This window comes from Lycorma delicatula, chromosome 5, assembly GCF_047948215.1.
Source record: "Lycorma delicatula isolate Av1 chromosome 5, ASM4794821v1, whole genome shotgun sequence".
In the NCBI taxonomy this organism is placed as follows: Eukaryota; Metazoa; Arthropoda; class Insecta; order Hemiptera; family Fulgoridae; genus Lycorma; species Lycorma delicatula.
This window is the reverse complement of record NC_134459.1, coordinates 87,386,551-87,401,309: the sequence shown is the minus strand read 5'-3', so window position 1 is coordinate 87,401,309 and position 14,759 is coordinate 87,386,551. Positions and strand designations below refer to the sequence as shown.

The 14,759-nt window shown below is 26.0% G+C and overlaps 1 protein-coding gene across 1 annotated transcript in view; it reads right to left on the bottom strand.

Moving 5' to 3' along the window:
• Positions 1–2,457: 2,457 nt before the first annotated feature.
• Positions 2,458–14,759, bottom strand: part of LOC142325158 (atrial natriuretic peptide receptor 1) — a 1,463,037-nt gene continuing 1,450,735 nt past the window's right edge. The window contains exons 18-22 of the mRNA XM_075366562.1: positions 12,658–12,850; positions 11,589–11,763; positions 9,597–9,695; positions 6,955–7,046; positions 2,458–5,440 (exon numbers count right to left, since the gene is read on the bottom strand). Of these exons, the coding sequence (XP_075222677.1) occupies positions 5,186–5,440; positions 6,955–7,046; positions 9,597–9,695; positions 11,589–11,763; positions 12,658–12,850 (814 nt within the window). The 3' untranslated portion in view covers positions 2,458–5,185. The remainder of the gene's footprint in view (positions 5,441–6,954; positions 7,047–9,596; positions 9,696–11,588; positions 11,764–12,657; positions 12,851–14,759) is intronic.

Here is a 14,759-nt window from a genome sequence, read left to right as displayed (position 1 = left end):
TTAATTATTTATTTAGTATCCATTTTGATTTTTATAGAATTAGTTTGTTAGTAAGAACAGGTCATATAATGTGGCCTAAAGTTGAAGTTTATGACTAGATACTTCTCAGTATTTATTCATGATAATTCACCAGTTCCTGTGATAAAACATTAAAATTAGTGGAAAATACACGAGTATTTTTTTCTCTTTACATCAGAGTTGCTTTAGAATTTCGTAATAGAATGATGTTGTGAAAAGGATTGGATAGTAAAAATCCTTCCAAATCTCTCTACGAGATTTCTCTATACAAGAGATTGTTAAACTAAGGAAAAATAAATTACTTATGATGTGAAATTATGATTGATGTATTTCAGAATGTCATTATATATATATACATATTCATATACATATATATATATATATATATATATATATATATGACATATACATGTATGTACATATATATACATATATATGTATATATATGACATATACATGTATGTACATATATATATATACATTAATTTATCTAACATTTATATAACCATTGTATTGAAGTAATTCTTAACTATAAAAATTATACTATCATTCATACCATGATTCTGTATTATGCCATGGTAGATGTGGGATGTTTTAAATTTTGACTACAATATATATATATATATATATATATATATATATATATATATATATATAAAGATATATTGACAGTTTTAATAATAACTGACAATATTTTGTAATAATATTTTAATTTCATATCATGTATAATTTGAAAAAAGAAAAGTCTGCTGCTGAAGCTGACTGCAAAGCACTGGAAGCACTACAGGCTCTGAAAGCACTACAGAAAAAAATTAGGTAAGTGATCTTGCTCTTTATCTGGTGTAAATCTAGTGTATCTGGTAATTCTTATAATTCTTTATTATAATTTTTATTTTTAATATTTTAAAATTATTTACATTTAAATATTTTAGTTATAAAATAACTTAAAAGAGAAGAAAGAATTCAATTTCAATTCAAAATTAAATTTACAATTCATTAAACAATTATTAAATATTCTGATCTCACTAATTACAAACTTCACTGAGCAAACACCACTATTGGGATGATGGTTTCAACTGATATTTACATAACAGAGATCTTTTTTACAGTACCTATGAAAAAAATAATTTACACTTTATATTATTACATAAGTATATTTTATATAAATTGGAACCCAGAAACACTTTTGTAACTTAAAATCTTAAAAGCTTGTAATCTTAAAAGTTACAAAAAATAAAGACAAGAAATAATTAGAAAGCCATGAGATGTATATTAATAATTATATACTAAATAGTTGGTTTATACTAGTATATATATATATATATATTTTAAATTCTCCTAATGTAAACCACCTTTTTTGCTTCAGAGGATGGATGAAGTGGCAATTTTTATAGCATGTGAAAATGCCACGCCTGACTGGGATTTGAACCAGGGACCTCCAGATGAAAGGCCAAGACATTACCACTCACGTCACATAGGCCGGTTAAAATAAACCACCTAGCACAGACTATTGCTATAATACATTTCTTACCTTAATTTTACCATGATAGCAATTTTGCAAGATTCTGCATCCTCAGTCATAACTGAATTCATTTTATAAAATTGCACATAAAAATAAAAATATTGCTATTATAAGAATATTTTTAATATTTTTATTTTAATGGCCAATTTAATAAAATGAATTTAATCATGACTAAAGATGTGGGATCCCATGACAGTACTAACATGATAAAATTAAAAATATAGTTTAACAGTACAGAGGAATTATATGAATTTTAAAAAGATTAATTTCAATAAAATAATTCAATAAATATTTTTTACTAACACTCATATTATAACACATATACCAGTTTGAAGGAAATTAATGGCATAGTTTAATACCTTCTTAGTTTTAGCATAAAATAAGATGTAAGTCCTTCATTCTATTTCAAAGAATAATAAGGTAGATATTTTAACTTTAAAACTTTAAATGAATATACTGTTGTGTGTGGAATTTCTTGGAGGCAACAGTTGCTTGTATAAAAACAAGAGGACGATACCAGTTGCTCACTTATGTTGTTGTTACCAGTAAATAAAATTATAGTTCCTTTGTAAAAACCCCTCTCCATCCTTATATAAAAACTTTTCCTGATGTCATACATAACAACTAAATACCAAAACAATTTGCTATTACATAGTGTTTGATAATTTCGTAAAACGTTTAAACTGAAAAGTAAATTCTATAAAAATTTGTTATTAAAAGTAAAAAACTTTGAAAAATTACAATTATTAAGTGTAAAGGGTGATACTTTGTATTTTGAAGAGATTCTTTAAAATGCAAGTTATTTTTTTTTTTAAATTATCACATCAGAAAAAAATACTATACTGTGTATAGTTACTTTAATTTTTTTTGTTTAAAAATTTATGGTAATATTGTAGGAGAAAAAATAAACTGGATGGATGGTTTAAAAAGTTCTGTTTTTGATGAAAAATAGATTGGATTACAGTCTGATTTATGAGCTATTGAAGAAAGAGTTGCATGAAGTGATAAACAGTAAAATACAAGTATAACTTAAAAGTGAGTTAACAAGGATTTTTTTTTAATAAGGTTTAATTACATTATATGAAACTATAAGGTGTACCTAAATCAACTAAACAAGAATCACTTGAGACCCAGCATAAAAGACTTTAATAACAGTATATGATAACATAATTGTTGTTATGTTAAGTAGCATAATTATAGAAAGCAATTCATACTTGGTCAAAATATCCTTTTATGTAGTTCAACTATTAAAGAAATTACATTTGTAAATTTGACAAAATTATAATTTAATGTAAAAATATATTCTACAAAAAATTAAATAATAGTTAATTGTGCTACCAAATGTAGAAAACAAAAAATTATTTTCTTGGATGTTTGCATTTATTTTTCAAAGTTTTTATAGGAATCTAAATATTTATGTACACATTGTAGGATAACTGTAAAATCCATCATGTTATACAATGTCTAGAATCTTTTCAGGGCTTTTTTTGTGAGAAAATTTCTTTAAATATTTTTTTTTTGTGAAAATGCATTAAACTTTTAAAAAAATAAAGGATGCCCATTAATAATGCATTACTAAAATATTTGATCGATACTGAAAGAAATTAAACCAGTTGGAATGAGATAAACCGCCGACTGGTTTCCCTTTATGAAATCTATACTTACACTAGAAATAAATGTCTGAAATGAACAAATCATATACACTTGACCATATTTTACACCATGTCATAAAACAACAATTACAAAGTACTACATTTATTTACAGTTATATTTTTTGAGAAAGCAATTGAAACAGAGTTGTAAAGGATCTGTATAAAAAATTAAAACAGAGTTTTATTTGACTGGTTTAATTTATTTTTAAATTTATTTATTTTTTAAATTTGAATTTATAATCGTACTTTGTCCCAGGGACAATAAATAAGTCATAATCTCAGACATAGTATAAACAAAACTTCAACATGGCTATTATTAAATAAAGAACAATTTTCATCAATAAAGGAAAATATGTTATCATTTTAAAACATACAAAAAAACTGTAAGTCTGGTTGTTATAAAAAATTCCAAGTTTTTTTTTATGAAATAAAGTAACAGAATGTATTCTTTAATAAAATAATTCATGTTTTTCTTAAATTAATCAAAAGGAAGAGAAAATACAAATTACTGGAATATAGGCAATGTGAATTTTAGTTTACCTGTGTGAAAATACTTAACAGTTAGAAACTATTATAATTTTAATGTTTTTAACTAAACAAATATTATTTTTTAATAATGCAGTATTAATAGTTACAAAAAAAGAAAAGAAACCATACCTTATTTGTTACCTGCAGCAGTTAATACTATTACAGATGAATTGCACATTAGTACAAAAGATCCAATTTTGGAATGATGTACTCAACACAGCAAGTAAATACTTGATGTGTAGTAACAACACAACTCAGGATCAAGAGGAAAATTCTACAATGTAAAATGTTATAGAAGGAAGTACACCACAATAGTGTACTGTGCCTCACTTTACACACTACTGTTACATTATAGAAGCATTATTCAGTCAACACATTAAGAACTTAAATTTTTAAAAACAGTAATGAAACAATGTAACAATGAGTTTGATATATTTCTGTGAACCTTATTTATAATAAATAATCATTGACACATTTTTGTTCATTTAATTTTTTTTAGGATTTCAAGATTTTTGTTGTGCAATTTTTATGTTGACTGTTATTTTAATTTCCTTTTATTTACAACGCACTAACTTTAACTGCTGACTGATTATTTGGATAATCTTGACAAATGCATGATGAAAAAACTAATCAGCCTTTTTAATGTAACTTTAAAACTTAAACATTTGAAATATTTAACTATTTTATAAACAACTTAAATATGAAAACCAAATCTGAAATCATTAAATTTCAGATTTAAAAAACGACAGTTTTGTAAACAAAATAAATTATAACACAAAAAATATTTTACAGTTATCCTGAACATATATTACATTTAATAATTCTCTACTCATAATATTTTTGATAAAAAACAATTTGTTCCCTTTCTTATCTGTGTTACATATTTATTATATCCATTAATTAATACAATCTACATTTTAAAATAAATTATAGACAGAAAATCAAATTATCTGTCTGAAAACTATTATTAATAATTTTTATAGATAACAAATAATAAAACATAGAAAATTTTTTAATAATTCCTTAGAAATACAAGATTAAAAATAATTATATGCTTTTCAGTATAGTAACTCTATATTGGGCATCAGTATTTACAATGTAAATTGTAGCATAAATATAATAAATTGATCTCTGTAATACTAACATTAAATACAATATTATCTTAATATTACATAAAAATTATAATACTATAGTACTTACTTAAAATCAATATTGCATTACGTCTTAATCTTAACAATTATAACTTAACAGCAATAAACAGGTAGAGTACATTTCCTTTTTTTAAATAATTAGTCTTTTTATTTATAATCATTCAGTCCTTCTAATTATTATTTAATATAATTATTATTACTACTTGTTATTTAAATGGAATACGAAGAGTTCATAATAAATTATGTACAGCCAAAGTTAAGCGTAAAAGGAAAGGGGTTTCTCATTTTTCATGTACATACTTTCTTTACAATGCTCAGGCAGAGGTTTCACCTTGTAGAAGAGGAGTTGTTGCTGTAACATTATCATTAGAATTTGTGCTATTCAAAGATGGTTTACTATTGGCAACATTATTCATATGTCTTGTATTATTAGGTGTTGCCTGAACTGTTGGTGCTGGGTTCTGTGTTGCTGGATACGGTGAAACTGGTGTTGTAACATTGTTCCCTGAAGAAGGATTGCTGGTTTTTCTTTCTCCACGTAGCCAGTATGTTGTCATTTTTCCTTTACCCTGTAATGATAAACATTATATTTATATTAATATAATTCATATAGTAACCAAGAGTTCTTGGTTATAACTAGTAATCTATCTTGAAGCTTAACTAACAAACATTACTGCATAGATAACTGTTATTATTGTATATAACGCATATTCAAGGTTTTGGTTTATCTCTGTAGCATTTTAACATATATTGTAGAGACAATAAAAAAATTAAACCTCTCTTTGTCAGTCATCCAGCAATGAGACAAAATAGCTCTGTCAAAGGGGTAGCATTCTGATATGAGTGAGCTGACATTGCTTTCAAATTTTACAAAAAATATAATATTTCTATTCTCAAAAATATTGGAAGAAATGATCTAAATTTGATAAGAGTGAACTATTCATTCCATAATTTTTTTTTTTTGAATTATGCAAAGGATATTATATAAAAAAATCTGATGTGGACTCCACTTAACTTCCTTGTATTAAATTACACATACACATTTTTTTTTTAAATGAAAAAGTACATAACATTTTATTTCATTAAGAACTTCTGATATTTTTCCATACTTTTTTTATTATTATTATAGAATTATTATTTATTGTAATTGTTTTTACAGTCAGGTTAATAATTATTAATAAATCAATATATTAAAATTAAAAAAAAAAGCTAAAAAAAGGAGATGAAGTCAGATTCGAACCGTGCCTCCCCTTGTAAGATTCAAATATTTCATTAATTAAAATTTTATTTCGTTACAACTCTGGAACCAATGAAAATAAATACCACTTATGATATATTGTTGAAAAATTCTCAATGAAAACTGCAATTACGAAAAAGTTCAAAAAACAAATTTTTGGATTTTGGGCTTTCTTGGACACTTTTGGTCCAGTTGATTGCAATCAACAGGGTAGGTGCACAACTAGATGTTATAACAGTCCTAAATCCAAAATTTCAACATCCTATGGCTAATCGTTTTTGAGTTATGTGATTTACATACGTACGTACATATAGATGTCATGCCAGAAGTAGTCAAAATGGATTCAGGGATGGTCAAAATGAATATTTCCATTGAAAACTGAAAACTAAAATTTTTTTGACCTTTACTTTGTACAAGGCAGTAAGAATCATGTTTCCCACATTTTCTTTGAGAATGTAGACTTTCATGTTTATCGGTGTTTAAATAAGTTCTTTATATACTAATTTTCTTTTTATTAAACAGGAAATCTATTAACAATTATAGTAATACCAAAAAGCTCAATGATTCAAAGTAATGTGACAGAACAGATTTATAAATATAAAAAAATGTATTTTATTCATGTTTGAATTGAAATCAGTTAAAACATGAAAGGTAACACAAAAACTATCATTTGATAATGATATTCAGTTTATTTTTCCATTAGAAAAAGGAAGAGATCATCTTTGCCTGCAATTTACTAGAGAAATATACTTATAAAATATACTTATAGTAACAAATTGTGAACACATTCAAATATGCATGTGGCATACTCACAAATACATTATTACAACATAAAACTACATTTACCTTAATTTCCATTTCACCACGCAGTTCCAAATCAAAAGTGTTAAATGTATCTAAAATTTCTTTGGTTTGACTGCTTACATGAATTTTCAATGCTAAAACAAAACAAAATAAAATGTATTAATAAATGTTTAAGGAGTGTTTCATGAACTTATAAATACCTAATTCAATCACAATGTTATCTTTTAAGATGGACATGAAATTAACATTAGTAATATGACTGGAAAAAAAAATCATGAGTCTATTGAATTATCATATCCATTCAAGTAGATGTAAAATTTAATAGTAAATCAACTGCCATTTGTTAAACCACTAAAAATTTTTCAAGTCTTAATTTTCGACTGCATTTTGTCATGATATTTGCGTGAACATATTTATTTGTCTGTGTTTGTGTTAGGTTATGAATAACTTTGGTTAGGTTGTTTTGTGAATATTATATAGTGTTTGAACTGATTGCTACATATTTATATAGTGATAAAATGTGAAATGAGGCCAACAAATGTTTTATGAAAACTAGTGTCTATATTCATGGGTACCAGTGATCTAAACAGAGCACTGTATTGAAATGAGGTTATGTTATTATTTTTTTTTACTTTATTGCAGTGGGTCAAAGTAGAAGTGGTACAATTATACAATGCGAATTTGGAGTTGTATACAGTAAGCTTTTTTAATAATAAACTCTTTAAATGATTGCAAATTTATTGAATCTGTTCATTGCCAACATGACTAAAACGTAACAACATACAATCCTTTTTGTCATAAAAAAAAACTAATGGATATACAATGTTAAGCATATGTAATAAAAGAGTTTATATATTGCCTAGAAAGCCTGTAACCAGTAACAAGTGAGGCGGCTAGTACTGTTCAAGATAAAATGGAGAAATTACACCTTCACACAGACAAAGACATGAAACACGTTTGTGTTTCATTGATTCATGATGTTCATTTTGATTAAATTGGATGTTTTCCAGATTACTTCTTTCTTTTTGTCAACAAGAAACAAAATAAAGGACTGCACAAAAAAGTACATATTTATTGCATGAACTGCAATATACTCCTTTGTTACATGAGCAACAAAAATTAGTCCTCAAAATTTCATGTAAGTAGGTTTTTATAATTAGTAGAAAGATGTAACTTTACCATGTGATGTTTTATTGTGTTGATTAATAATGTTTATAATATCATTTATTTCACAATTTTTAATTTTATATAAATATATTTTAAGTGATAATGAACATTAAGCTATTTTTTATAAAGTAGTTGTGAAGATTAATAAAGTTCTGTTGTGTAAAAAAATAAAGTTCTGAGTAATCAAAGTTCTGAATAAAAAAAAAAAAATTGATTATAATCCATTATTTTGTAGTTTTATTACAAAAACCAACAGTAATGTTCAGGAAATGTGCAAATTGTTATTTTTATTATATTCGGACAATATCCATATTCAAGGACAGTATCATTATGGACAAGGTGGTTATTATGCAATTCAAGGTCAAGGTCATTATGGCCTCCTACAGTCACAAAATCGGATACTAAGGAGAGTGAACAAAATGCATAGTTAAAGCTGATTTATACCTCAGGTCAGGTCTTTTTTGTTACAGCACTTAATGTACAAAATACATGGTTCCAAGAAATACTTTAAAAAGATTAAATGTTTAAAATATAAGTTAATTAATTTTTTATTTATTTTTAAGATAAAAATTTATGACAACAGCTAAAATAATAGTACCTTAATTTGTTCAACTCTCAGTGCAAAATTATGATTATATTTTTATATAAAAGAAAAGAAAAGAGAAACTTTGTTATCAAAGTTTCTCTTTGTGAATGACAGATATATTTCCTAAACTAGAGCTATCTTTGTGTATTGACTGACATTGTTTTGAACCTTTATAATTACTTGAAGGTTTTTTTGTTAGGGCTCATTGCGCGTTTTGTAAAAATATATTTCTTTTACATCTGTGGTTCTAAAAAAACAATGTAATGTTATAACCTTTCTTTCAATGATGGTGGTTTCTAGTTTGGTCTGGTGTATACAATATAGAAAAAAAATTCTTAAGATTAACAAGAAGTTGATGTCTGTTCTAAATAATAACTGTACAATAGTAAGGTTTCAACATTCTAGTAACAGTATGGACAGAAGAAAAATCATTCATGTACTGTAATTCAGAGGCTAAATACAACATCTGTAGCTGTATTAATATTGTTCCACTGTCCCAACTTATGGTGTAGTAATGATAACCAATTTAAATTTTAAATCTAGAATTAGTAATAACTGAAAAAAAATCCATTTCAAAACTTCAAAATCTTTAAAAAAGTATAGTTTTAAAATATTTCAAAATTCTTTGCTTTCTATGAATTATGAATTATGAATTGCCAATTTACAAAAAAAATCTGTAAAATTTTTCAAGTAAAATTCATTGATCACAATATTAAAAACAATAACAATTAAAAAACTTTATTTGAATCCATACAATCTTGTGTCACTCAGGGCAAACTGCAATACTAATGATAACACAGAAATTTTGAAATGATTCTTTAATGATTGCCTTTTTATAAAAATAAAGTTTTAATTTTATTGGAAACATAATGCCATTAAATGGTCAGTTCTGGATAAAAATATAAAACAATAAAATTAAACTATAACCAACCTTGCCCATTGGATTCCATACGAGATGCAGTATTAACAGTGTCTCCAAACAGACAGTACCTTGGCATTTTAAGTCCAACAACACCAGCCACACATGGTCCTAAAACATAAATATTTTATTTCACTTACTGAGGGCTATAACACATAAAAGTGATAAAGCTATATTAGCATTATACGACAGTTTGTTTACTATTGTAAATATCTTCATCACATACTAAACTATTGCTGTTTGTAAACAACAATAGTTTAGTTACAACAATTTATTTAACAATACTTTATAGGTTAAGTGTAAAAGCAGACTCATGCTACCTCTCGTATTCATCTTATTTCGAATAACAGCAAATTTATTCAGCACAATTGGCTTTAAATAAAAATAAATTTAAGGTTTTATATAATCCAGTCAAATAAACAAATTTTTTATCCCTCAGTTCAAAATGAATAAGAATTACAATTATTTTCTATTTAATGTTTTGTCAATAACATATACTTAAAATATTTAAAAAAATGTAATACCTTCAAACTGGTTATTATATTCTGCACTGATTTTATTTTATGTAGTTTGTGAACTTTGTTTATTTTTTATCTGACAACTGTTATTTTCATGAATAAATTGGAATTATAACCAATTGTCTCTCTTGTTTTTAATAATTTGTTTACTATTCTTATCAATGTTTTCATAGGGTCTTTCTGAATCCTTCCTGGTAAGTAGCAATGATTTTCTTTTTGTTACCAATATCATATATATTACATTTATCAATTCTTGATGTTATCTATACTTTTTTCTCCTGTTGCCTCAGGGAATCACCATCAGGTATTACTTCAGAGGATGATATGTATGAGTGTAAGTGAAGTGTAGTCTTGTACAGTCTTGGGTCGACCGTTTATGAGATGGGTGGTTAATTGAAACCCAACCATCAAAGAACATTGGTATTCATGATCTAGTATTCAAATCCACATAAAAGTAACTGCCTTTACTAGGATTTGAATGTTGGAACTCTTGACTTCGAAATCAGCTGATTTGCAAAGACGCATTACTAGACCAACCCGGTGGGTTAATGTTATCTATATTTGTATAATGTATAACTAAGGTAGGAAGGATAACTACAGAGTGTTTGGAAAGTTGTTGTGTACTGGAACTATGGAAGTATAATGATGAAACTTTATTAATTATTACTTTGTATTTTTATTTCATTATTTTATAGAAACATATATTACAATAACTATAGTTTATAAGGTGTTGAAAATGACCTCCAACATCAATACATCACTGCACACATTTAAATTTGTTTTCAAACACTTTAACCAGCTGATGTACTGGAATGTCACATACATATTTGCTATTATTGTGATTTTTAGTTTGTCAATTATCTGTGATTTGTTGTGATGCACTGCTTGTTTCATTCTCCTCCATAGAAAGTAATCTGGGAGAGTCTTTTTTTATTTTTTCCTCACTGCATTGCGGTGAGGAACAGGAGTATTCAGAAACTTTTCAGAAAACTTGGGCTTTAGTAAATCAGTATACTAATCACCTTCATGAAAGACATTTATAATGAGAAAAATGTATTCCTCCTCTATTGAAAGAACCATTAAGTTTCTTATAACTATTGATTCCGATAAACAAAACAAAATGAAACACATTCAATCACAACTCAACGACTAATGACTTGGTTTATTACTGAGCAATGCCCAACGAACCCACAGGGCAACCAGCCTAACGCTGAAAGAAAAGAATGCACCAGATAATTCTAAAGCATACTGCACAAAGACTTTCCCAATGCAATGTATTTATTTACCAGCATATCTCTATGTTGGATGAATGTTAATAATGAATAATATGTTAATAATGAATAATAAGAATGTTAATAATTGAATACAAATAATTCATTGTATTATTAGTGATTACTACCTGTTAATTTATATTTCAGAGTAAAAAATATGAAAAGATACCACAGAAATAATTGTCAATAATATTTCAAAAGAAATTTTTTTTTACCTGTATGTATTCCAATCCTTAATTTTAACTGATCATGTGGTCTATGTCGAATACGAAAACTTTCAACAGCTCGTAATAGTGCTAGTGCCATGCTAGCAATTTCACGTGCATGAAAATTACCATTTCTTACAGGCAAACCTGAGACAACCATATAAGCATCGCCTATTGTTTCTACCTGTAACATAATAAATGTAAAAAAAATGATTCAAATGTATGGAATTAGTTTTCATATACCTACAAATTACAAAGGACAAGCTCAAAACGTATATTTATGAGGAGTGTTGTGATATGTATAGGAATTCCATATCATTTATTAAGTACAATAAGGCATGTTACACATTATTTGTAATAGAAGTCTGCTGCAACTGCATTGCACTTGTTCCAGTGCTTTTAAATTTTGATCCATCCACACTTTCACAGTGTCAATAACCACCTCATTAGAGATGAATTCCTTCATTCTTTAATATTCCTTAAGTGGGCCAAGGCAGATAATAGTCCAGTGCTACTAAGTTGGGACTGTATGCAGAAGCGGTAGAAAGTTTCATTTGAGTTTTATAGCATTAACCTAGGTAAAGCAGCAGTGCGAGGATGAATGTTACCTCGGAATAAACAAACGAGGAATGAGTGTTTTTTCTTGGAAAGAAATTGAACTCATTACACTATTTTTCTTTTATATATAGCATTATATTGAGCAGTGATATGTTTCATTGATCTGCAAGAAAGTTGAGGGAGATTAGTCCCTTAAATTCCAAAAGAAGCTTACCTTATTTTCTGAAGTGAAAATGTGGCTTTTGCTTCCTTTGTTGGGGGTAAAATCAAATGTCACCACTGCATACTTGCTTTGTTTCGCCTCAATTACTCCTTTAATAATGTTTTTAAAAGTGGTTCTTTTAATAGAATTTTAATTTTAATCTTAAAAAAAAATAAAATAAGCTGTAATAAATAGATAAGAGATCTGTGATAATTCTGAAAATCCAGCCATTTACTTACATAGCTGCTGCGTTGAAGAACTACTTCAAACAAATTATTAATACAATTTTGTGTACAGTGTACACAAAATTTTTCTCACCTTGTAAACATCAAAATTTTCTATAATAGAATCAAAACAAGTATAGAGATCATTTAACAGTTCTACAACTTGTAATGGTGTGCTTTCAGCTGATAATGATGTAAATCCTACAATGTCACTGAAGTATATTGTTACACCATCATAAGTTTCGGCTACAACTGACTGTCCCATTATCAACTGACTTGCAACTGACCTGTAACATAAAAAAATAATCATTATAATCATTTTATTACTTTTTTATATGGTTCATTTAATGACACAGTTCTTCATTCTGGGCTCAATTTTTCAATATCGTTGTGTAGACAACAGAATGAACAATATATTATATGAAACTATATATTTCATAAACTTTATTATAAGCTGAATTTCAATATTAACAAATTTTGAGTACTAAAAATGTTAAAAATAAATACTAAATCAAATGTTAAATACTAACTGTTGATTAATATATATATAAAATAATAACAAAATAACCACAGTAACAGAACCTAAAAAACTAATACCAAAAGTTGACTTTATGGGATCCCGCATTATCAGTCTGTACAAAATTTCAAAATTATATCAAACAAAAACAATAAAATAATAAAAACTAAAAATTTAGAAAACATAAACCCTAATAACCACAAAACTTGATTAACCCAACTCGATATCAACTGGAGTGATAAATTTAAAATGTCACATACAACTACATTCGTAAACCAACTTGCAACCAACTATGTCCTTAATAAAATCATCATCTTCAAAAACGATCAGTTGATTATTCATTTCATACTTTTCTTTAAATTTATAAATATAATATTTTTCAAGTATACCCTTTTTTTTACTGTTGTTACAAATTTCCAAAATTTCTAAATTATTTTTATAATCAGTATTACTAAACCTACACAACAACAAATGGTTGGTCACATTAAACCACCTGTCTTTGTGTTTCTGTAAGCATTGTAATGTTCCATAAAACTCTTTATAAAAGAACTGGTAAATTTTACAATATAAATTTTATTATATTTAATTTTATATATTCCTCTTAAATCCTCTCCATCACTTTTATTATTATTATTATTATTGCTTAAATATTTTATAATATGATTATTTAGTTTGTAAGCATTTTTACATTTATTTATATATATATATATATATATATATGTCATTTTTTGTAATATCCTAACAAAAAACTATTAACAATCTGAGTTATTTTCTTGTTGCAATTGTGTAAAACTATCACGGTACTTAATTATTTGCTTTTTATATTTTTTTTGTATAACTCCAACATCAAAACCATTAAATGCTGCTAATTGTTTTATCACATGTATTTCCTTCTTAAGTTTGTTATCATTGTTCTTTGTATAATGTAAAGCAGTAAAAATCAGGTTTTATATGTACCAATGTTTTGTGACCATGGTTGATTAGAATTTATATATATATATTGGTTATATATGATTACATGTATTACACATATGTGTTTTTTAGGTTCTGTTATTATATTTGGTGATTATTTTATTATTTGGCACAGTGGTCAGTGTGTTGATAAATTATATTTGAATAATATATATATATATATATAAGTGATACACATAAATGAAATAATATAAAAACTGGTATTTGAATGCAAAGAATTAATAAAAAAAACAAAAAAAGCTTTACTTCTTTGTTTACAATATATCAAAGTTGAATCATCAGTCTTTCCTTCTGTTTCTTGTTCTGATATTCTACAAGGCATATTTTTATTAAATGGTATAGTAATTATTTTAATGAATTCCTTATTTCAATTATAAACTAATATTTTGTAAATATATGCTACAAGTAAATTGAATTCCTGCACAGTTACAGATTTTTTGTTTTATAATTTAAAAAATTTTAAATCTCTGGTAATGGTAATTATTGATAAAACTTTAAAATTTATAAACTAATATAAATATAAATTAGTAAGAAGCTTCGGAATAATAGAAAACATACAGACATTATATTTGAGTTTTCATAGAATATATTTATAAGAAATAAAGCAGATGAAAACAATGATCAGAGAACTGACCATAGCTGTCCACTAGCAAAGTTTTAATGTACATTTATCATAGCCAGGTTAAAATGTACTGTAATAAAGAGTT